We start from the raw sequence: 22793 nt of genomic DNA, 5'->3' as shown, positions 1-22793 counted from the left end.
TAGGGACATAATATAGCGCACCTGAGAGAGGGCCGTGGCCTCATGGGGAAGGGCCAGGGAAGAGATAGGGGAGGCTAGGAGATGCTGGGGATAAATAGGGACATAATATAGCGCAACTGAGAGAGGGCCGTGGCCTCATGGGGAAGGGCCAGGGAAGAGATGGGGAGGCCAGGAGATGCTGGGGATAAATAGGGACATAATATAGTGCACCTGAGAGAGGGCAATGGCCTCATGGGGAAGGGCCAGGGAAGAGATAGGGGAGGCCAGGAGATGCTGGGGATAAATAGGGACATAATATAGTGCACCTGAGAGAGGGCCATGGCCTCATGGGGAAGGGCCAGGGAAGAGATAGGGGAGGCCAGGAGATGCTGGGGATAAATAGGGACATAATATAAGTGCACCTGAGAGAGGGCCATGGCCTCATGGGGAAGGGCCAGGGAAGAGATAGGGGAGGCCAGGAGATGCTGGGGATAAATAGGGACATAATATAGTGCACCTGAGAGAGGGCCATGGCCTCATGGGGAAGGGCCAGGGAAGAGATAGGGGAGGCCAGGAGATGCTGGGGATAAATAGGGACATAATATAGTGCACCTGAGAGAGGGCCATGGCCTCATGGGGAAGGGCCAGGGAAGAGATAGGAGAGGCCAGGAGATGCTGGGGATAAATAGGGACATAATATAGTGCACCTGAGAGAGGGCCATGGCCTCATGGGGAAGGGCCAGGGAAGAGATGGGGAGGCCAGGAGATGCTGGGGATAAATAGGGACATAATATAGTGCACCTGAGAGAGGGCCATGGCCTCATGGGGAAGGGCCAGGGAAGAGATAGGGGAGGCCAGGAGATGCTGGGGATAAATAGGGACATAATATAGTGCACCTGAGAGAGGGCCATGGCCTCATGGGGAAGGGCCAAGGAAGAGATAGGGGAGGCCAGGAGATGCCGGGGATAATTAGGGACATAATATAGCGCAACTGAGAGAGGGCCGTGGCCTCATGGGGAAGGGCCAGGGAAGAGATGGGGAGGCCAGGAGATGCTGGGGATAAATAGGGACATAATATAGTGCACCTGAGAGAGGGCAATGGCCTCATGGGGAAGGGCCAGGGAAGAGATAGGGGAGGCCAGGAGATGCTGGGGATAAATAGGGACATAATATAGTGCACCTGAGAGAGGGCCATGGCCTCATGGGGAAGGGCCAGGGAAGAGATAGGGGAGGCCAGGAGATGCTGGGGATAAATAGGGACATAATATAAGTGCACCTGAGAGAGGGCCATGGCCTCATGGGGAAGGGCCAGGGAAGAGATAGGGGAGGCCAGGAGATGCTGGGGATAAATAGGGACATAATATAGTGCACCTGAGAGAGGGCCATGGCCTCATGGGGAAGGGCCAGGGAAGAGATAGGGGAGGCTAGGAGATGCTGGGGATAAATAGGGACATAATATAGCGCAACTGAGAGAGGGCCGTGGCCTCATGGGGAAGGGCCAGGGAAGAGATGGGGAGGCCAGGAGATGCTGGGGATAAATAGGGACATAATATAGTGCACCTGAGAGAGGGCAATGGCCTCATGGGGAAGGGCCAGGGAAGAGATAGGGGAGGCCAGGAGATGCTGGGGATAAATAGGGACATAATATAGTGCACCTGAGAGAGGGCCATGGCCTCATGGGGAAGGGCCAGGGAAGAGATAGGGGAGGCCAGGAGATGCTGGGGATAAATAGGGACATAATATAAGTGCACCTGAGAGAGGGCCATGGCCTCATGGGGAAGGGCCAGGGAAGAGATAGGGGAGGCCAGGAGATGCTGGGGATAAATAGGGACATAATATAGTGCACCTGAGAGAGGGCCATGGCCTCATGGGGAAGGGCCAGGGAAGAGATAGGGGAGGCCAGGAGATGCTGGGGATAAATAGGGACATAATATAGTGCACCTGAGAGAGGGCCATGGCCTCATGGGGAAGGGCCAGGGAAGAGATAGGAGAGGCCAGGAGATGCTGGCGATAAATAGGGACATAATATAGTGCACCTGAGAGAGGGCCATGGCCTCATGGGGAAGGGTCAGGGAAGAGATGGGGAGGCCAGGAGATGCTGGGGATAAATAGGGACATAATATAGTGCACCTGAGAGAGGGCCATGGCCTCATGGGGAAGGGCCAGGGAAGAGATAGGGGAGGCCAGGAGATGCTGGGGATAAATAGGGACATAATATAGTGCACCTGAGAGAGGGCCATGGCCTCATGGGGAAGGGCCAAGGAAGAGATAGGGGAGGCCAGGAGATGCCGGGGATAATTAGGGACATAATATAGCGCAACTGAGAGAGGGCCGTGGCCTCATGGGGAAGGGCCAGGGAAGAGATGGGGAGGCCAGGAGATGCTGGGGATAAATAGGGACATAATATAGTGCACCTGAGAGAGGGCAATGGCCTCATGGGGAAGGGCCAGGGAAGAGATAGGGGAGGCCAGGAGATGCTGGGGATAAATAGGGACATAATATAGTGCACCTGAGAGAGGGCCATGGCCTCATGGGGAAGGGCCAGGGAAGAGATAGGGGAGGCCAGGAGATGCTGGGGATAAATAGGGACATAATATAAGTGCACCTGAGAGAGGGCCATGGCCTCATGGGGAAGGGCCAGGGAAGAGATAGGGGAGGCCAGGAGATGCTGGGGATAAATAGGGACATAATATAGTGCACCTGAGAGAGGGCCATGGCCTCATGGGGAAGGGCCAGGGAAGAGATAGGGGAGGCCAGGAGATGCTGGGGATAAATAGGGACATAATATAGTGCACCTGAGAGAGGGCCATGGCCTCATGGGGAAGGGCTAGGGAAGAGATAGGGGAGGCCAGGAGATGCTGGGGATAAATAGGGACATAATATAGTGCACCTGAGAGAGGGCCATGGCCTCATGGGGAAGGGCCAGGGAAGAGATAGGGGAGGCCAGGAGATGCTGGGGATAAATAGGGACATAATATAGTGCACCTGAGAGAGGGCCATGGCCTCATGGGGAAGGGCCAGGGAAGAGATAGGGGAGGCCAGGAGATGCTGGGGATAAATAGGGACATAATATAGTGCACCTGAGAGAGGGCCATGGCCTCATGGGGAAGGGCCAGGGAAGAGATAGGGGAGGCCAGGAGATGCTGGGGATAAATAGGGACATAATATAGTGCACCTGAGAGAGGGCCATGGCCTCATGGGGAAGGGCCAGGGAAGAGATAGGGGAGGCCAGGAGATGCTGGGGATAAATAGGGACATAATATAGTGCACCTGAGAGAGGGCCATGGCCTCATGGGGAAGGGCCAGGGAAGAGATAGGGGAGGCCAGGAGATGCTGGGGATAAATAGGGACATAATATAGTGCACCTGAGAGAGGGCCATGGCCTCATGGGGAAGGGCCAGGGAAGAGATAGGGGAGGCCAGGAGATGCTGGGGATAAATAGGGACATAATATAGTGCACCTGAGAGAGGGCCATGGCCAGGGGCGGATTGGGCCGCCGGGAAACCGGGCTGGTTACCGCTGGGCCAGTCCCCTAAGTGGCCGGCGACCACCCAGTACTTGCCCACCCCCCCCACTGCCGCGATCGGAGAGCTCCGATAGGGCAGTTCAGCAACTTCACCAGCGCATGCGCAAACGTAAACGCTGCTAATGCAAAAAAGAAAAAAGGCTGACGGGGGAGCTGCTGCTCCTCCCACAAACCTTTGCGGAGCCTGTCAGTCATCACTGGCGGCTCCGCCTCCGTGCAGCCCCTCTACAGCCCGGCCCCCCACCTCCAGGACACAGTGACGCTACACCATGCGGCCAAGACAAGCAGAGCAGGCTCCAGAGGACGGATCTGTAAGTAAGTGGCAGGCGATTAGGGCCCGGCAGGTCCCAGCGGGCCCGCAGCATCGGCGATGCTTACACCGGGGCCCGCGTCAATGAAAGGTCCGGCAGCCAGGCAGTACTAATAATGATGAGTCACACTGACTCATCATTATAGTATTTTGTGGCTGACCGCTGGCTGTAAGGAAGGAGGAGCCGGTCCGGGTGGAGGACTCTGCCTGTCACTAGACTGCCTGTGAGCCAGCCCCTTCCCCTAAGTCCCAGCCCCCTCCTCTGTCTATTCTATACTCACCCTCGTATTCCAGAACGATGCCTGTTGAGACCACGCCCCTAACAAGACCCCGCCCCTTCCCCTGAGTCCCCACCCCTTCTCTCTGTCTATTCTATAGTTATCCCCTATCGCTGAATGAAGGCCACGCCCCCTAACATCGAGATCCTGCTCCCATCCTTTCCTGTGTAGCCCATTGTCTCCTTGAGTTGCTTCCTCTCCTATGCCTTGGAGACCAGCAGGGGTCACACAGTTGACAGATCCTGAGGTAAGTAAGTGGCAGTGTCATCTGGGGGGTGGTATATGTATGTAATGGGGAGGGGTGTCTTTTTTTGGGGGGGGTTGGAATGTATTTTAATTCTGTCTGTGGTGGAGGTGTGTATTAATTTTCTGTATGTGTAAGAGGTGTATTCATATGATCTGTTTTATAACTTATATGTAGGTCACCAATGTTCTCTGCATTATATGGCCCTCAGTGCGACACTCTCTTCATTATATGGCCCTCACTGCGACGTACTCTGCATTATATGGCACTTACTGCGACGCTCTCTGCATTATATGGAGATCACTGCGACGCTCACTGCATTAAATTGCCCTGAAAGTGACACTTTCTGCTTTATATTGCGCTTACTGCGACGCTCTCTGCATTATATGGAGCTCACTGCAACTCTCTCTGCATTATATTGCACTTACAGCGACACTTTCTGCATTATATGGCCCTCACTGCAATTCTCTCTGCATTACTAGGCAGTCTTTGTGATGTTCTCTGCATTTATATGGGGGTCACATCGATGCTCTCAGCATTATATTGCATTCACTGTGACGTCCCTGCATTATATGAGATAGATAGTCCCTTGCTTGCAGTGGGGGCAGGAAACCATATTGTTGCACCTGGTCCCACCACTCAAGAGTTCTGCCACTGCGTTGACAGGGTTGTTTATTGGAGTGTCCATGTGCATTTTTACTTCCGGGCCCTTGCAGACTCTCGCTCATTAATTCTGAACAGGTGCCGGGTGCTGCTGTCTCCTCTCCTGCTCTCCACTATGTTGCCTGCCTGCGTGTGACGTGACAGAGAGAGGAGGGATCTGAGAAGATAGAAGTTGAGGAGCGCTGCCACCTAAAGTGGATACTAGAATAGAAGGTGAGGTGCGCCTGCTGCCTTTGATTTTATTGGGGGAAAGGAAAGGCGGTGCAGGTGTGGGTTTTGTGGAGCCTGCCAGGGTGGGGAGGGCATGGTGCTTTGGGCAGGCAACACCCCACCTCACACTGGCAGGCACCTTTACTGTGATTCCAGCTTCACCTACATTCACCTGTTACAATTGGTTGGTTGGGGGTGGGGAGGGTGCAGTCCAGGGGTGGGGGGGGGGGAATCTGGCACATCAGTTACATGGGACTGGGGGGGGACAGGTCGGGGCAGGGATTAGGCATACGGTGACTGACTGGTGGGGTAGGGGGGATTTGGAATATGCAGACTCACTGGGAGAGGAATTGTTTCAGGAGGGGGCCCCAGATTGATATCTTGCCTAGGGCCCTATGAGGCCTAAATCCGCCTCTGGTGTGGGTGGGGGGTTTGCAAGTTTGAGAGAAATACTGGGGCTGGTGGAATGAGGCTAGGACACACTGGGACTGAGACATACACTGGGTCTGGGGGGAATGAGGCTGACACACTGGGGCTGGGGAAAGGGGCTGAGACAAACACAGGCTGGGAGGAGTGGGTGTGAGACACACTGAGGGCATGCGGCTGAGAGACACACTGGGTCTAAGGAATGAGGCTGAGACACGTTGGGGGAATGAGGATGAGAGACACTGGGTTTGGGGGAATGGGGTTGAGACACACTGGCTCTGAGGAATGAGGCACACTGGGGCTGGGGGAATAATGCTGAGAGCTACAGGTGGACCTGGAGAGACGCAGGGGGTCCTGAAGAGAGACATGGAGGCCTGGAGATGGAGAGACACAGGGACCCTGGAGAACCACAGGGGGCCTGAGGATGGAGAGATGTAAGGGGCACTAGAGGAATACGGGGGCCTGGAAAGACACAGAAATTGTTTGATAAGGAAATTCTAATTTTTCCCTGCACAAGAACTTCTGTTACTATACATTATCTGGTTATGATGATGACATTGGTTATATTTCCACGTAAACAGGCATCTTCCAGACAGTGTGATCTACATGAAGAGTGAATACCGGCTGAAGACGCTGCGCAGAGAGGCTCAAATTCTTCAGAGGTTCCCCCATTGCAGAGAAACCACAAATTAGGTAAGAAAAAAGACTTGCAAACTGACTGGCCTGTACCTAGTTCAAAGAGATGGGGGGCCCCAAAAAGAGTTTATCATTCACAAGATTTCTGTTGCCGATCCTGCTCCCCTCAGTGTTTTGCAAAAGTTCCTCCAGGCCCTAAGAGGAGGGAGTATCCTTCCCTCTTCCACAGACCCCACCCCCTTAACAGACCCACCCCAATAAGGGCTGCTTCCAGAAATTTCCCGGGCTGGTTTTCCATCCCAATCCGCCCCTGGCCATGGCCTCATGGGGAAGGGCCAGGGAAGAGATAGGGGAGGCCAGGAGATGCTGGGGATGAAATAAGAGGAAGCTACAAGTGAGAATGATAATAAACAGATATTTGACAGGCCCAAACAGTGCCCCCTGCCCTGCGGTGCCCTGTGCCATGGCACAGGCCGCACTACCCTAATTACGGCCCTGTACACAATGGGTCCATGCAGTCATTTGCAGAGGTTTTATCGCTCTATTCAACAACATTACTAACGGGTCATTCGGCCGACCTGGCTGGTACATACCGAGGCGACACACTCAGGTCCAGGGGCAGATGTGTTAGTCCATTTCCTGACAGGTAGAGTACTCTGAGCCGTGAGAGTACCCCCAACTGCACTATATCCATGGGAGAAAGACTGTTGTAGGACAGATTCAGGACCTAAGACACAAAGACAGAGCACACGGTGATCACACAATATCAGCTGTGGTGTATGACACAGAATCACATCACATAGACAGAGCACACGGTGATCACACAATACCAGCTGTGGTGTATGACACAGAATCACATCACATCACATAGACAGAGCACACGGTGATCACACAATACCAGCTGTGGAGTATGACACACAGAATCGCGTCACTTCAGCCCCGTCCCCTCCCCACAGATCCAAAACGCGCAATGTGCGGGCAGGGCCTAATGAGGGGAAGGGCCCGGCCTCACCCCCGGCGTGGTCATCTCAGAGAGGAGGAATGTAAAGACGGCAAGTAGGGTGGACAGACGCGGAATATTTTATATTCAACCAACTATTGTATTATAATTAGAGGTGTAAATGTCATACAGTCTAAAAACTGTGATTTCCTTAACTCTTATTAAGTCAGTCCTCATTAATAATTATATGCATAGAAAAGACTTACGCCAGCTTACGCAGCACCATTTTTTTTATCTTCTACATGACTGTATGTTCCAAGGTTTAAAGTGGGTGGTCAATCTACAACACAGAGTATTTCAGGAGTTGAGCTGATTCTGCGGGCAGCAGTGACCTGTCCGCTCAGTGGCGTTATCTATAATGGGAGCAGGGTGTGCGGTGCCCACTCCGCACCCATATATAGTTATACTTACCTCTTCACAGTCTCCAGAGTGTTGCTCTGCAGCCTAGTAGCACAGAGTATATCAGGAGATGAGTGATGTGTTAGTGAGGACAGGGCTTATATGTGACAGGGGCAGTGACATGATGTGAGGAGGAGAATGGAGGCAGCAGTAAGCAGCAAACTGAGTTATATAGCGGCAGGAGCAAAGCCCTCAGCAGCACAGAGTATATCAGGAGATGAGTGATGTGTTAGTGAGGACAGGGCTGCATGTGACAGGGGCAGTGACATGATGTGAGGAGGGGAATGGAGGCAGCAGGAAGCCACAGGCTGAGAGCTATATAGTGGAAAGAGTAGGGGCCCTCAGCAGCACAGAGTATATCAGGAGATGAGTGATGTGTTAGTGAGGACAGGGCTATATGTGACAGGGGCAGTGACATGATGTGAGGAGGGCAATGGAGGCAGCAGGAAGCAGCAAACTCAGGGCTTCATTCAGAGCCACTTGGAAGCGGCCGCTCGTTCGTTCCGAGCGATGTTCGCACATCTGCGCATGCGTACGGATTGTAATACGCATGCGCGAACCAGTCAGTGCGGCCGAAAATCGTGTGCTCGCTAAATAGCGAATGCCTGCTAATTTGAGTGACAGGATGAGGCGTATGTGGGTGGTAACAGGGGAAGGTGCTTGAAAACGGGGGAGTGGAGATCAGAACGCAGGCGTGCCAAACGGTCAAAACGGGCGTTTTATGGGTGTGCATAATTAATACAGCAGCGTCATCGACCACGTCACTTGGTTATTTTATAGTCAGAGCTGCTCGCAAGATTGCGGTAGGAAAAACCAACCACAAGAATAGCAAGCAGTTCATTCGCCTTTCGATGTACTCGATTAATCTAATAAATAGCGGAGATGACGTATGATGCGAGCGGCCAGGGGGCGTTTTTTACAAAAAAACGTCCGCATGTTTTGTTCGCTCGTTCAGACCTAGAGGCGTCAACAGACCGCAAAGAGCAAATGGTCAATTTAAATAGCCACCCCCTTTTTCTGGACGAGCGAGCGCAAATAGCGTCCGGCTCTGAATGAGGTCTTGAGTTATATAGCGGCAGGAGCAAAGCCCTCAGCAGCACAGAGTATATCAGGAGATGAGTGATGTGTTAGTGAGGACAGGGCTTATATGTGACAGGGGCAGTGACATGATGTGAGGAGGAGAATGGAGGCAGCAGGAAGCAGCAAACTCAGGGCTTCATTCAGAGCCACTTGGAAGCGGCCGCTCGTTCGTTCCGAGCGATGTTCGCACATCTGCGCATGCGTACGGATTGTAATACGCATGCGCGAACCAGTCAGTGCGGCCGAAAATCGTGTGCTCGCTAAATAGCGAATGCCTGCTAATTTGAGTGACAGGATGAGGCGTATGTGGGTGGTAACAGGGGAAGGTGCTTGAAAACGGGGGAGTGGAGATCAGAACGCAGGCGTGCCAAACGGTCAAAACGGGCGTTTTATGGGTGTGCATAATTAATACAGCAGCGTCATCGACCACGTCACTTGGTTATTTTATAGTCAGAGCTGCTCGCAAGATTGCGGTAGGAAAAACCAACCACAAGAATAGCAAGCAGTTCATTCGCCTTTCGATGTACTCGATTAATCTAATAAATAGCGGAGATGACGTATGATGCGAGCGGCCAGGGGGCGTTTTTTACAAAAAAACGTCCGCATGTTTTGTTCGCTCGTTCAGACCTAGAGGCGTCAACAGACCGCAAAGAGCAAATGGTCAATTTAAATAGCCACCCCCTTTTTCTGGACGAGCGAGCGCAAATAGCGTCCGGCTCTGAATGAGGTCTTGAGTTATATAGCGGCAGGAGCAAAGCCCTCAGCAGCACAGAGTATATCAGGAGATGAGTGATGTGTTAGTGAGGACAGGGCTTATATGTGACAGGGGCAGTGACATGATGTGAGGAGGAGAATGGAGGCAGCAGTAAGCAGCAAACTGAGTTATATAGCGGCAGGAGCAAAGCCCTCAGCAGCACAGAGTATATCAGGAGATGAGTGATGTGTTAGTGAGGACAGGGCTGCATGTGACAGGGGCAGTGACATGATGTGAGGAGGGGAATGGAGGCAGCAGGAAGCCACAGGCTGAGAGCTATATAGTGGAAAGAGTAGGGGCCCTCAGCAGCACAGAGTATATCAGGAGATGAGTGATGTGTTAGTGAGGACAGGGCTTATATGTGACAGGGGCAGTGACATGATGTGAGGAGGGGAATGGAGGCAGCAGGAAGCAGCAAACTCAGGGCTTCATTCAGAGCCACTTGGAAGCGGCCGCTCGTTCGTTCCGAGCGATGTTCGCACATCTGCGCATGCGTACGGATTGTAATACGCATGCGCGAACCAGTCAGTGCGGCCGAAAATCGTGTGCTCGCTAAATAGCGAATGCCTGCTAATTTGAGTGACAGGATGAGGCGTATGTGGGTGGTAACAGGGGAAGGTGCTTGAAAACGGGGGAGTGGAGATCAGAACGCAGGCGTGCCAAACGGTCAAAACGGGCGTTTTATGGGTGTGCATAATTAATACAGCAGCGTCATCGACCACGTCACTTGGTTATTTTATAGTCAGAACTGCTCGCAAGATTGCGGTAGGAAAAACCAACCACAAGAATAGCGAGCAGTTCATTCGCCTTTCGATGTACTCGATTAATCTAATAAATAGCGGAGATGACGTAGGATGCGAGCGGCCAGGGGGCGTTTTTTACAAAAAAACGTCCGCATGTTTTGCTCGCTCGTTCAGACCTAGAGGCGTCAATAGACCGCAAAGAGCAAATGGTCAATTTAAATAGCCACCCCCTTTTTCTGGACGAGCGAGCGCAAATAGCGTCCGGCTCTGAATGAGGTCTTGAGTTATATAGCGGCAGGAGCAAAGCCCTCAGCAGCACAGAGTATATCAGGAGATGAGTGATGTGTTAGTGAGGACAGGGCTTATATGTGACAGGGGCAGTGACATGATGTGAGGAGGAGAATGGAGGCAGCAGGAAGCAGCAAACTCAGGGCTTCATTCAGAGCCACTTGGAAGCGGCCGCTCGTTCGTTCCGAGCGATGTTCGCACATCTGCGCATGCGTACGGATTGTAATACGCATGCGCGAACCAGTCAGTGCGGCCGAAAATCGTGTGCTCGCTAAATAGCGAATGCCTGCTAATTTGAGTGACAGGATGAGGCGTATGTGGGTGGTAACAGGGGAAGGTGCTTGAAAACGGGGGAGTGGAGATCAGAACGCAGGCGTGCCAAACGGTCAAAACGGGCGTTTTATGGGTGTGCATAATTAATACAGCAGCGTCATCGACCACGTCACTTGGTTATTTTATAGTCAGAGCTGCTCGCAAGATTGCGGTAGGAAAAACCAACCACAAGAATAGCAAGCAGTTCATTCGCCTTTCGATGTACTCGATTAATCTAATAAATAGCGGAGATGACGTATGATGCGAGCGGCCAGGGGGCGTTTTTTACAAAAAAACGTCCGCATGTTTTGTTCGCTCGTTCAGACCTAGAGGCGTCAACAGACCGCAAAGAGCAAATGGTCAATTTAAATAGCCACCCCCTTTCTCTGGACGAGCGAGCGCAAATAGCGTCCGGCTCTGAATGAGGTCTTGAGTTATATAGCGGCAGGAGCAAAGCCCTCATTAGCACAGAGTATATCAGGAGATGAGTGATGTGTTAGTGAGGACAGGGCTAGTGACATGATGTATGGAGGATAATGGAGGCAGCAGGAAGCAGCAAACTGAGTTATATAGCGGCAGCAGCACAGAGTATATCAGGATATGGTTGCTGTGTTTAAATGTTAGTTGTGTGTGAAGATAGAAAGCACATATTTTAATTTCCTGTCATAAACATGTTTTCAAGCTTTTCAGGAACTTGGAGGGACAGAAAAGTATGAAGCCCTGACCCAGACACATATAGGGCTAATAACCGTTCCCGATTAATACACCCATATAACTGAAAGTAACAGCTTCCTGTGATCACTGCGATATATTACAGCTCCAGTAATCTTCTCTGGTAGGTGTAAATTGAGGGTTGTGTGACAGATGTGTGTAATGTACAATATTTATTCCACTCATTCGTTACTCCTGAGATGCAATTAGCAGATGAAAAAGAAAAATGAAAGATATTATGAAAGAAATCATTTAAATTCATCATTAGTGACTGTTCTCCGTACAGTGGGCCTGATTCAGAGCCGGACGCTATTTGCGCTCGCTCGTTCAGAAAAAGGGGCTGGCTATTTAAATTGACCGTTTGCTCTTTGCGGTCTGTTGACGCCTCTATGTCTGAGCGAGCGTCCGAAAGATGCGCTCGCTATTTTGTAAAGACGCCCCTTGGCCGCTCGCATCATACGTCATCTCCGCTATTTATTTGATTAATCGAGTACATCGAAAGGCGTATGAACTGCTCGCTATACTTGTGGTACGATTTTCCTACCGCAATCATGCGAGCAGTTCAGGCTAAAAGACAACCAAGTGACGTGGTCGATGACGCTGCTTTGTTAATTATGCACACCCTTAAAACGCCCGTTTTGACCTTTTGGCACGCCTGCGTTCTGATCTCCACTCCCCGTTTTCAAGCACCTTCCCCTGTTACCACCCACAAACGCCTTATCCTGTCACTCAAATTAGCAGGCATTCGCTATTTTGCGAGCACACGATTTCCGACCGCACTGACTGGTTGGCGCATGCGCATTACAACCCATACGCAGATGTGCGAACATCGCTCGGAGCGAACGAGCGGCCGCTTACAAGCGGCTCTGAATCAGGGCCGTCCCTCTTAGTTTTAAGAGCGGCCTCCTGGCCGCTCGCATAGCTGTGGGTGTCCACCCACAGCTATAGCGAGCGGCCAAAAAGATGGTCGCGATGGTCAAGACCATCGCGACCATCGAGCTTGCGACGAGACACTTGCGGTAGGGTCTCGTTACCGCAAGACCTGGAGTGCTTTCAGCTCTATCAGAGCCAAAAGCACTCCCATTGACATCACTTGTGATGTCAGTGGGGCCGGCCCCAGACGGTAGGCGTTCCCATGGGAACGCCTCAGTCTGGACAGCTACGCCAACGGCACGCCAAAGGGGGCGTGCTGTCACTCACCATTGACAGCACGCCCCCTTTGGTGCGAGACCCATCGCAACGGCTTGGCCGTCGTTATTCGGGTCTTGCGCGACGGAGCCGCCTCCGTCGTGCGCATGCGCACTTGGCCAACATCGACCCGCTTGCGAGCGCTCAGCACTCGCGAGCGGGTCTGAATTAGGCCCAGTGTAATATATAGTTAGGTTGCAGCATCTCTCACATTAGTGACTGATCTCTGTACAGTGGGCCTAATACAGACCCGCTTGCGAGCGCTGGCCAATTGTGCATGCGCACGACGGAGGTGGCTCCGTCGTGCGCACGCGCGAGACCCGAATAACGACGGCCAAGCCGTCGCTATGGGTCTCGCACCAAAGGGGGCGTGCTGTCGATGGCGAGTGACAGCACACCCCTTTGGTGGGCGTGCCGGGGGCGTTGCTGCCCAGGCGGAGGCGTTCCCATGGGAACGTCTACCGTCTGGAGCCAGCCCCACTGACATCACAAGTGATGTCACTGGGAGTGCTCTTGGCTCTGATAGAGCCAAAAGCACTCCAGGGCTTGCGGCAACGAGACCCTACCACAAGGGTCTCGTCGCAAGCCCGAGGGTCGCGATGGTCTTGACCATCGCGACCATCTTTTTGGCCGCTCGCTATAGCTGTGGGTGGTCACCCACAGCTATGCGAGCGGCCAGGAGGCCGCTCTAAAAACTAAGAGGGACGGCCCTGATTCAGAGCGAGCGCTCTGTCACAGCGTCCGGCTCTGAATCAGGCCCAGTGTTATATAGTTAGGCTGCAGCATCTATCACAGTAGTGACTGATCTCCGTACAGAGGGCCTGATTCAGAGCCGGACGCTATTTGCGCTCGCTCGTTCAGAAAAAGGGGCTGGATATTTAAATTGACCGTTCGCTCCGATCGCGGAGACCGCATTTGTCTAACTGTGGAGTTGATCCTTGTTTATTATCTACGGGACCACATACATACCTATTGAAGTTTGTGCCTGATGTAGGTAATTATTCAAGTTTTGTCCACCTCACTTTGAGTATATACTTACCACTTTACATACTACTAACGGGAACATTCCGTGTGTTAACTGAGGAACTGCGCCCTATTAAAGGGAATATATTCGAACTTCCAATAGACTCTGTTGTGCCAAGGAGGCCCACTACCTATTCAAAAGGAACTTCAATCATCCCCTTTTTAGTTACCAGCTGTTTTTTTCTTTTTTTAGGAAACGACACATTGTTTCATGTTATGGCTATATTTTGATATTGTATATCTTTTCATTTTGATTCATTTCACTACGTGTTCCTACCATTCTATTTGTATAGATCTTTTTATATATCCCCATTCAATAATATATTTTAAATTTTTTTTTATCTCATGTATTTTATTGTGTATTCTATACCTTGATATTCCATTGTGGAATTTATTATTAAACAGTGATCTATTATACATTAGCAGCGCAAGTCTTTTTTGTATTTATTTTGGTTCCATTTTTTTGGAACCTTCACAGTAGGTTTCCTTGGACCTGCAGCGCTGAGGGTATATATATATCACTGGCTTATTATTACCACGCATCTGGACTTTCATAAAGCGCCTTGTACTCTGTTGTATACAGTGTCACAGAGGCCCGGTTAGAAACACAGTGTCACAGAGGCCCGGCCAGAGATACAGGACCTCATTCAGAGTCGGTCGAAGCGGCCGCACGGTCGTACGCAGCCGATGTTCGCTAAACTGCGCATGCGTAAAGTTCGCAATGCGCGTGCGCAAACTAGCCGCTACGATCAGAAATTTCTCTCTCCTTGAACACAGCCAGGTCGGTAGTTTGAGTGACAGAATGAGGAGTTTGTGGGTGGTAACAGGGGAAGGTGCTTGAAAACGGGGGAGTGGAGATCCGAACGCAGGCATGCCTAATTATGCGAACGGCGTTTAATGGGAGAGCATACGGTTTATGGGAGTGCATAATTAACAAAGTAGCGTCATGGCACATGTGACATGGGAGGTTTTTACACTGACCTGATCGTAGTGCTTAAGAGAGGGTATGGTCAACCTTAAGCTCTACGACCAGTTCCGATGGTTCCCGATGGTCTCGATTATCCTTATATGCCCGGAGATGACGTGCAATGCGTACGAGAAGGGGGCGTATTTTTTTGTCATCCGACCGCTTCCTCCCCTTGGTCGGCCAACTACCGATCCGAACTTCGGTACGCAACTTGCGAGGGAATCATTTGCATATCCGGCCCCTTTTTCCGTACGACCGTGCGGCCACTTCGACCGACTCTGAATGAGGTCCACAATGTCACAGAGGCCCGGTCAGAGACACAGTGTCACAGAGGCCCAGTCAGAGACACAGTGTCACAGAGGCCCAGTCAGAGACACAGTGTCACAGAGGCCCAGTCAGAGACACAGTGTCACAGAGGCCCAGTCAGAGACACGGAGTCACAGAGGCCCAGTCAGAGACACGGAGTCACAGAGGCCCAGTCAGAGACACGGAGTCACAGAGGCCCAGTCAGAGACACGGAGTCACAGAGGCCCAGTCAGAGACACGGAGTCACAGAGGCCCAGTCAGAGACACGGAGTCACAGAGGCCCAGTCAGAGACACGGAGTCACAGAGGCCCAGTCAGAGACACGGAGTCACAGAGGCCCAGTCAGAGACACGGAGTCACAGAGGCCCAGTCAGAGACACGGAGTCACAGAGGCCCAGTCAGAGACACGGAGTCACAGAGGCCCAGTCAGAGACACGGAGTCACAGAGGCCCAGTCAGAGACACGGAGTCACAGAGGCCCAGTCAGAGACAGGGAGACACAGAGGCCCGGTCAGAGACACGGTGTCACAGCGGCCCGGTCAGAGACAGGGAGACACAGCGGCCCGGTCAGAGACACGGTGTCACAGCGGCCCGGTCAGAGACACGGTGTCACAGCGGCCCGGTCAGAGACACGGTGTCACAGCGGCCCGGTCAGAGACACGGTGTCACAGCGGCCCGGTCAGAGACACGGTGTCACAGCGGCCCGGTCAGAGACACGGTGTCACAGCGGCCCGGTCAGAGACACGGTGTCACAGCGGCCCGGTCAGAGACACGGTGTCACAGCGGCCCGGTCAGAGACACGGTGTCACAGCGGCCCGGTCAGAGACACGGTGTCACAGCGGCCCGGTCAGAGACACGGTGTCACAGCGGCCCGGTCAGAGACACGGTGTCACAGCGGCCCGGTCAGAGACACGGTGTCACAGCGGCCCGGTCAGAGACACGGTGTCACAGCGGCCCGGTCAGAGACACGGTGTCACAGCGGCCCGGTCAGAGACACGGTGTCACAGCGGCCCGGTCAGAGACACGGTGTCACAGCGGCCCGGTCAGAGACACGGTGTCACAGCGGCCCGGTCAGAGACACGGTGTCACAGCGGCCCGGTCAGAGACACGGTGTCACAGCGGCCCGGTCAGAGACACGGTGTCACAGCGGCCCGGTCAGAGACACGGTGTCACAGCGGCCCGGTCAGAGACACGGTGTCACAGCGGCCCGGTCAGAGACACGGTGTCACAGCGGCCCGGTCAGAGACACGGTGTCACAGCGGCCCGGTCAGAGACACGGTGTCACAGCGGCCCGGTCAGAGACACGGTGTCACAGCGGCCCGGTCAGAGACACGGTGTCACAGCGGCCCGGTCAGAGACACGGTGTCACAGCGGCCCGGTCAGAGACACGGTGTCACAGCGGCCCGGTCAGAGACACGGTGTCACAGCGGCCCGGTCAGAGACACGGTGTCACAGCGGCCCGGTCAGAGACACGGTGTCACAGCGGCCCGGTCAGAGACACGGTGTCACAGCGGCCCGGTCAGAGACACGGTGTCACAGCGGCCCGGTCAGAGACACGGTGTCACAGCGGCCCGGTCAGAGACACGGTGTCACAGCGGCCCGGTCAGAGACACGGTGTCACAGCGGCCCGGTCAGAGACACGGTGTCACAGCGGCCCGGTCAGAGACACGGTGTCACAGCGGCCCGGTCAGAGACACGGTGTCACAGCGGCCCGGTCAGAGACACGGTGTCACAGCGGCCCGGTCAGAGACACGGTGTCACAGCGGCCCGGTCAGAGACACGGTGTCACAGCGGCCCGGTCAGAGACACGGTGTCACAGCGGCCCGGTCAGAGACACGGTGTCACAGCGGCCCGGTCAGAGACACGGTGTCACAGCGGCCCGGTCAGAGACACGGTGTCACAGCGGCCCGGTCAGAGACACGGTGTCACAGCGGCCCGGTCAGAGACACGGTGTCACAGCGGCCCGGTCAGAGACACGGTGTCACAGCGGCCCGGTCAGAGACACGGTGTCACAGCGGCCCGGTCAGAGACACGGTGTCACAGCGGCCCGGTCAGAGACACGGTGTCACAGCGGCCCGGTCAGAGACACGGTGTCACAGCGGCCCGGTCAGAGACACGGTGTCACAGCGGCCCGGTCAGAGACACGGTGTCACAGCGGCCCGGTCAGAGACACGGTGTCACAGCGGCCCGGTCAGAGACACGGTGTCACAGCGGCCCGGTCAGAGACACGGTGTCACAGCGGCCCGGTCAGAGACACGGTGTCACAGCGGCCCGGTCAGAGACACGGTGTCACAGCGGCCCGGTCAGAGACACGGTGTCACAGCGGCCCGGTCAGAGACACGGTGTCACAGCGGCCCGGTCAGAGACACGGTGTCACAGCGGCCCGGTCAGAGACACGGTGTCACAGCGGCCCGGTCAGAGACACGGTGTCACAGCGGCCCGGTCAGAGACACGGTGTCACAGCGGCCCGGTCAGAGACACGGTGTCACAGCGGCCCGGTCAGAGACACGGTGTCACAGCGGCCCGGTCAGAGACACGGTGTCACAGCGGCCCGGTCAGAGACACGGTGTCACAGCGGCCCGGTCAGAGACACGGTGTCACAGCGGCCCGGTCAGAGACACGGTGTCACAGCGGCCCGGTCAGAGACACGGTGTCACAGCGGCCCGGTCAGAGACACGGTGTCACAGCGGCCCGGTCAGAGACACGGTGTCACAGCGGCCCGGTCAGAGACACGGTGTCACAGCGGCCCGGTCAGAGACACGGTGTCACAGCGGCCCGGTCAGAGACACGGTGTCACAGCGGCCCGGTCAGAGACACGGTGTCACAGCGGCCCGGTCAGAGACACGGTGTCACAGCGGCCCGGTCAGAGACACGGTGTCACAGCGGCCCGGTCAGAGACACGGTGTCACAGCGGCCCGGTCAGAGACACGGTGTCACAGCGGCCCGGTCAGAGACACGGTGTCACAGCGGCCCGGTCAGAGACACGGTGTCACAGCGGCCCGGTCAGAGACACGGTGTCACAGCGGCCCGGTCAGAGAAACGGTGTCACAGCGGCCCGGTCAGAGACACGGTGTCACAGCGGCCCGGTCAGAGACACGGTGTCACAGCGGCCCGGTCAGAGACACGGTGTCACAGCGGCCCGGTCAGAGACACGGTGTCACAGCGGCCCGGTCAGAGACACGGTGTCACAGCGGCCCGGTCAGAGACACGGTGTCACAGCGGCCCGGTCAGAGACACGGTGTCACAGCGGCCCGGTCAGAGACACGGTGTCACAGCGGCCCGGTCAGAGACACGGTGTCACAGCGGCCCGGTCAGAGACACGGTGTCACAGCGGCCCGGTCAGAGACACGGTGTCACAGCGGCCCGGTCAGAGACACGGTGTCACAGCGGCCCGGTCAGAGACACGGTGTCACAGCGGCCCGGTCAGAGACACGGTGTCACAGCGGCCCGGTCAGAGACACGGTGTCACAGCGGCCCGGTCAGAGACACGGTGACACAGCGGCCCGGTCAGAGACAGGGAGACACAGCGGCCCGGTCAGAGACAGGGAGACACAGCGGCCCGGTCAGAGACAGGGAGACACAGCGGCCCGGTCAGAGACAGGGAGACACAGCGGCCCGGTCAGAGACAGGGAGACACAGCGGCCCGGTCAGAGACAGGGAGACACAGCGGCCCGGTCAGAGACAGGGAGACACAGCGGCCCGGTCAGAGACAGGGAGACACAGCGGCCCGGTCAGAGACAGGGAGACACAGCGGCCCGGTCAGAGACAGGGAGACACAGCGGCCCGGTCAGAGACAGGGAGACACAGCGGCCCGGTCAGAGACAGGGAGACACAGCGGCCCGGTCAGAGACAGGGAGACACAGCGGCCCGGTCAGAGACAGGGAGACACAGCGGCCCGGTCAGAGACAGGGAGACACAGCGGCCCGGTCAGAGACAGGGAGACACAGCGGCCCGGTCAGAGACAGGGAGACACAGCGGCCCGGTCAGAGACAGGGAGACACAGCGGCCCGGTCAGAGACACCGTGTCACAGTGGCCCGGTCACTCACCTCTAGCTGTGGGAAGTCTCCAGCCCTTACACTAATCCTGCGGATCCCATTCATTGAAAGGTCAAGTTCTCTGAGAGCAGGAAAAGTCCGAAAATTCTCTGCATGATAAAAGTTAATGTTAGGACAAAGAATAAGTAACACGCTGATTATCTGCTGCTCTCTATCCTGGCCGCCAGTAACATGTAAGACCAGCAGTACACGGCAATTACCGCAGCACTGCATGTCATAGGGTTATTTAGCCCCATATGTTCAGTCCCTGGTTTCGCTTTTTCTTCTATGTTCCACTATTATTACTTATTTATACATTTTACATTTACATCAATAATGCGTTAGTAAAAACATTTTTGTTGTCTGTAAATTTATGTGGACTTGTCAGTAAAAAAAATTTCCAGTGTTGGCTTTGCTGTCCTGTATCCTATTTTTGTAAGAAAGAGCGGTAGGACCCCTTAGTACAGGTCACCTTACAGAACACAGGGTCTGATTCAGCAAGGATCGCAACTGCGATTACGCTCGCAATCGGCCGATTGTTGCATTCTGCGCATGCGTATGCATCGCAGTGCGTGAACACTCCACTGCGATCGGGACTGCGATCGTAGTGGCTACGCAGACCCATTGCAGAGTGAGAGACAGGAAGTGCCATTTGGGGGAGGTGACGGGGGGGTCAGCGAAATGCAGGCGTGCCAGTGCGTCTGAACGCTGTTGCAGGGGCGTGCATAAATTATCCACTGCGATGTCATACACAGCTTGTGTACTCATAACGTGCGATGAGGTTAGTAATTCCTGAGTAAGGTCAGAGCCTGTGTAAGTGTGTGCGAGGCTGTGATGGTACTCCATGTTACTGATGGTGTCTCAGTCTTGTGTAATCACTGTGTGTGATGAGGTTAGTAATTCCTGAGTAAGGTCAGAGCCTGTGTAAGTGTGTGTGAGGATGTGATGGTACTCCATGTTACTGATGGTGTCTCAGTCTTGTGTAATCACTGTGTGTGATGAGGTTAGTAATTCCTGAGTAAGGTCAGAGCCTGTGTAAGTGTGTGTGAGGCTGTGATGGTACTCCATGTTACTGATGGTGTCTCAGTCTTGTGTAATCACTGTGTGTGATGAGGTTAGTAATTCCTGAGTAAGGTCAGAGCCTGTGTAAGTGTGTGAGAGGATGTGATGGTACTCCATGTTACTGATGGTGTCTCAGTCTTGTGTAATCACTGCGTGTGATGAGGTTAGTAATTCCTGAGTAAGGTCAGAGCCTGTGTAAGTGTGTGTGAGGCTGTGATGGTACTCCATGTTACTGATGGTATCTCAGTCTTGTGTAATCACTGCGTGTGATGAGGTTAGTAATTCCTGAGTAAGGTCAGAGCCTGTGTAAGTGTGTGAGAGGATGTGATGGTACTCCATGTTACTGATGGTGTCTCAGTCTTGTGTAATCACTGTGTGTGATGAGGTTAGTAATTCCTGAGTAAGGTCAGAGCCTGTGTAAGTGTGTGTGAGGCTGTGATGGTACTCCATGTTACTGATGGTATCTCAGTCTTGTGTAGTCACTGCGTGTGATGAGGTTAGTAATTCCTGAGTAAGGTCAGAGCCTGTGTAAGTGTGTGTGAGGCTGTGATGGTACTCCATGTTACCGATGGTTTCTCAGTCTTGTGTAATCACTGCGTGTGATGAGGTTAGTAATTCCTGAGTAAGGTCAGAGCCTGTGTAAGTGTGTGTGATGCTGTGATGGTACTCCATGTTACTGATGGTATCTCAGTCTTGTGTAATCACTGCGTGTGATGAGGTTAGTAATTCCTGAGTAAGGTCAGAGCCTGTGTAAGTGTGTGTGAGGCTGTGATGGTACTCCATGTTACTGATGGTTTCTCAGTCTTGTGTAATCACTGTGGGTGATGAGGTTAGTATTTCCGGAGTAAGGTCAGAGCCTGTGTGAGGATGTGAGGATGTGATGGTATTCCATGTTACTGATGGTATCTCAGTCTTGTGTAATCTGTGTAAGTGTGTGTGAGGCTGTGATGGTACTCCATGTTACTGATGGTTTCTCAGTCTTGTGTAATCACTGTGGGTGATGAGGTTAGTATTTCCGGAGTAAGGTCAGAGCCTGTGTGAGGATGTGAGGATGTGATGGTATTCCATGTTACTGATGGTTTCTCAGTCTTGTGTAATCACTGTGTGTGATGAGGTTAGTAATTCCTGAGTAAGGTCAGAGCCTGTGTAAGTGTGTGTGAGGATGTGATGGTACTCCATGTTACTGATGGTATCTCAGTCTTGTGTAATCACTGCGTGTGATGAGGTTAGTAATTCCTGATTAAGGTCAGAGCCTGTGTAAGTGTGTGTGAGGATGTGATGGTATTCCATGTTACTGATGGTATCTCAGTCTTGTGTAATCACTGCGTGTGATGAGGTTAGTAATTCCTGAGTAAGGTCAGAGCCTGTGTAAGTGTGTGTACTCCATGTTACTGATGGTCTCTCAGTCTTGTGTAATCACTGCGTGTGATGAGGTTAGTAATTCCTGAGTAAGGTCAGAGCCTGTGTAAGTGTGTGTGAGGATGTGATGGTACTCCATGTTACTGATGGTATCTCAGTCTTGTGTAATCACTGCGGGTGATGAGGTTAGTAATTCCTGATTAAGGTCAGAGCCTGTGTAAGTGTGTGTGAGGATGTGATGGTATTCCATGTTACTGATGGTATCTCAGTCTTGTGTAATCACTGTGTGTGATGAGGTTAGTAATTCCTGAGTAAGGTCAGAGCCTGTGTAAGTGTGTGTGAGGCTGTGATGGTACTCCATGTTACTGATGGTTTCTCAGTCTTGTGTAATCACTGTGTGTGATGAGGTTAGTATTTCCGGAGTAAGGTCAGAGCCTGTGTGAGGATGTGAGGATGTGATGGTAATCTATGTTACCGATGGTGTCTCAGTCTTGTGTAGTCACTGTGTGTGATGAGGTTAGTAATTCCTGAGTAAGGTCAGAGCCTGTGTAAGTGTGTGTGAGGCTGTGATGGTACTCCATGTTACTGATGGTTTCTCAGTCTTGTGTAATCACTGTGTGTGATGAGGTTAGTAATTTCTGATTAAGGTCAGAGCCTGTGTAAGTGTGTGTGAGGCTGTGATGGTACTCCATGTTACTGATGGTTTCTCAGTCTTGTGTAATCACTGCGTGTGATGAGGTTAGTAATTCCTGATTAAGGTCAGAGCCTGTGTAAGTGTGTGTGAGGATGTGATGGTACTCCATGTTACTGATGGTTTCTCAGTCTTGTGTAATCACTGTGTGTGATGAGGTTAGTAATTCCTGAGTAAGGTCAGAGCCTGTGTAAGTGTGTGTGAGGATGTGATGGTACTCCATGTTACTGATGGTCTCTCAGTCTTGTGTAATCACTGCGTGTGATGAGGTTAGTAATTCCTGAGTAAGGTCAGAGCCTGTGTAAGTGTGTGTGAGGATGTGATGGTACTCCATGTTACTGATGGTATCTCAGTCTTGTGTAATCACTGCGTGTGATGAGGTTAGTAATTCCTGATTAAGGTCAGAGCCTGTGTAAGTGTGTGTGAGGATGTGATGGTATTCCATGTTACTGATGGTATCTCAGTCTTGTGTAATCACTGCGTGTGATGAGGTTAGTAATTCCTGAGTAAGGTCAGAGCCTGTGTAAGTGTGTGTACTCCATGTTACTGATGGTCTCTCAGTCTTGTGTAATCACTGCGTGTGATGAGGTTAGGAATTCCTGAGT

At 53.3% G+C, this 22793-nt stretch overlaps 1 protein-coding gene across 2 annotated transcripts in view; it reads right to left on the bottom strand.

Moving 5' to 3' along the window:
- XRRA1 (X-ray radiation resistance associated 1) overlaps positions 1-22793 on the bottom strand; it is a 90808-nt gene that overhangs the window by 54508 nt on the left and 13507 nt on the right. For both annotated transcript variants that reach the window (XM_088445848.1, XM_088445847.1), the window contains exons 6-7: positions 19089-19186; positions 6866-6999 (exon numbers count right to left, since the gene is read on the bottom strand). In XM_088445848.1, the coding sequence (XP_088301974.1) occupies positions 6866-6999; positions 19089-19186 (232 nt within the window). The remainder of the gene's footprint in view (positions 1-6865; positions 7000-19088; positions 19187-22793) is intronic.

The sequence above is a fragment of the Taudactylus pleione genome, unplaced genomic scaffold, assembly GCF_031769625.1.
Source record: "Taudactylus pleione unplaced genomic scaffold, aTauple2 ptg000390l, whole genome shotgun sequence".
In the NCBI taxonomy this organism is placed as follows: Eukaryota; Metazoa; Chordata; class Amphibia; order Anura; family Myobatrachidae; genus Taudactylus; species Taudactylus pleione.
The sequence above is the reverse complement of the archived record's forward strand: the minus strand, read 5'-3'. Positions and strand labels throughout refer to the sequence as shown.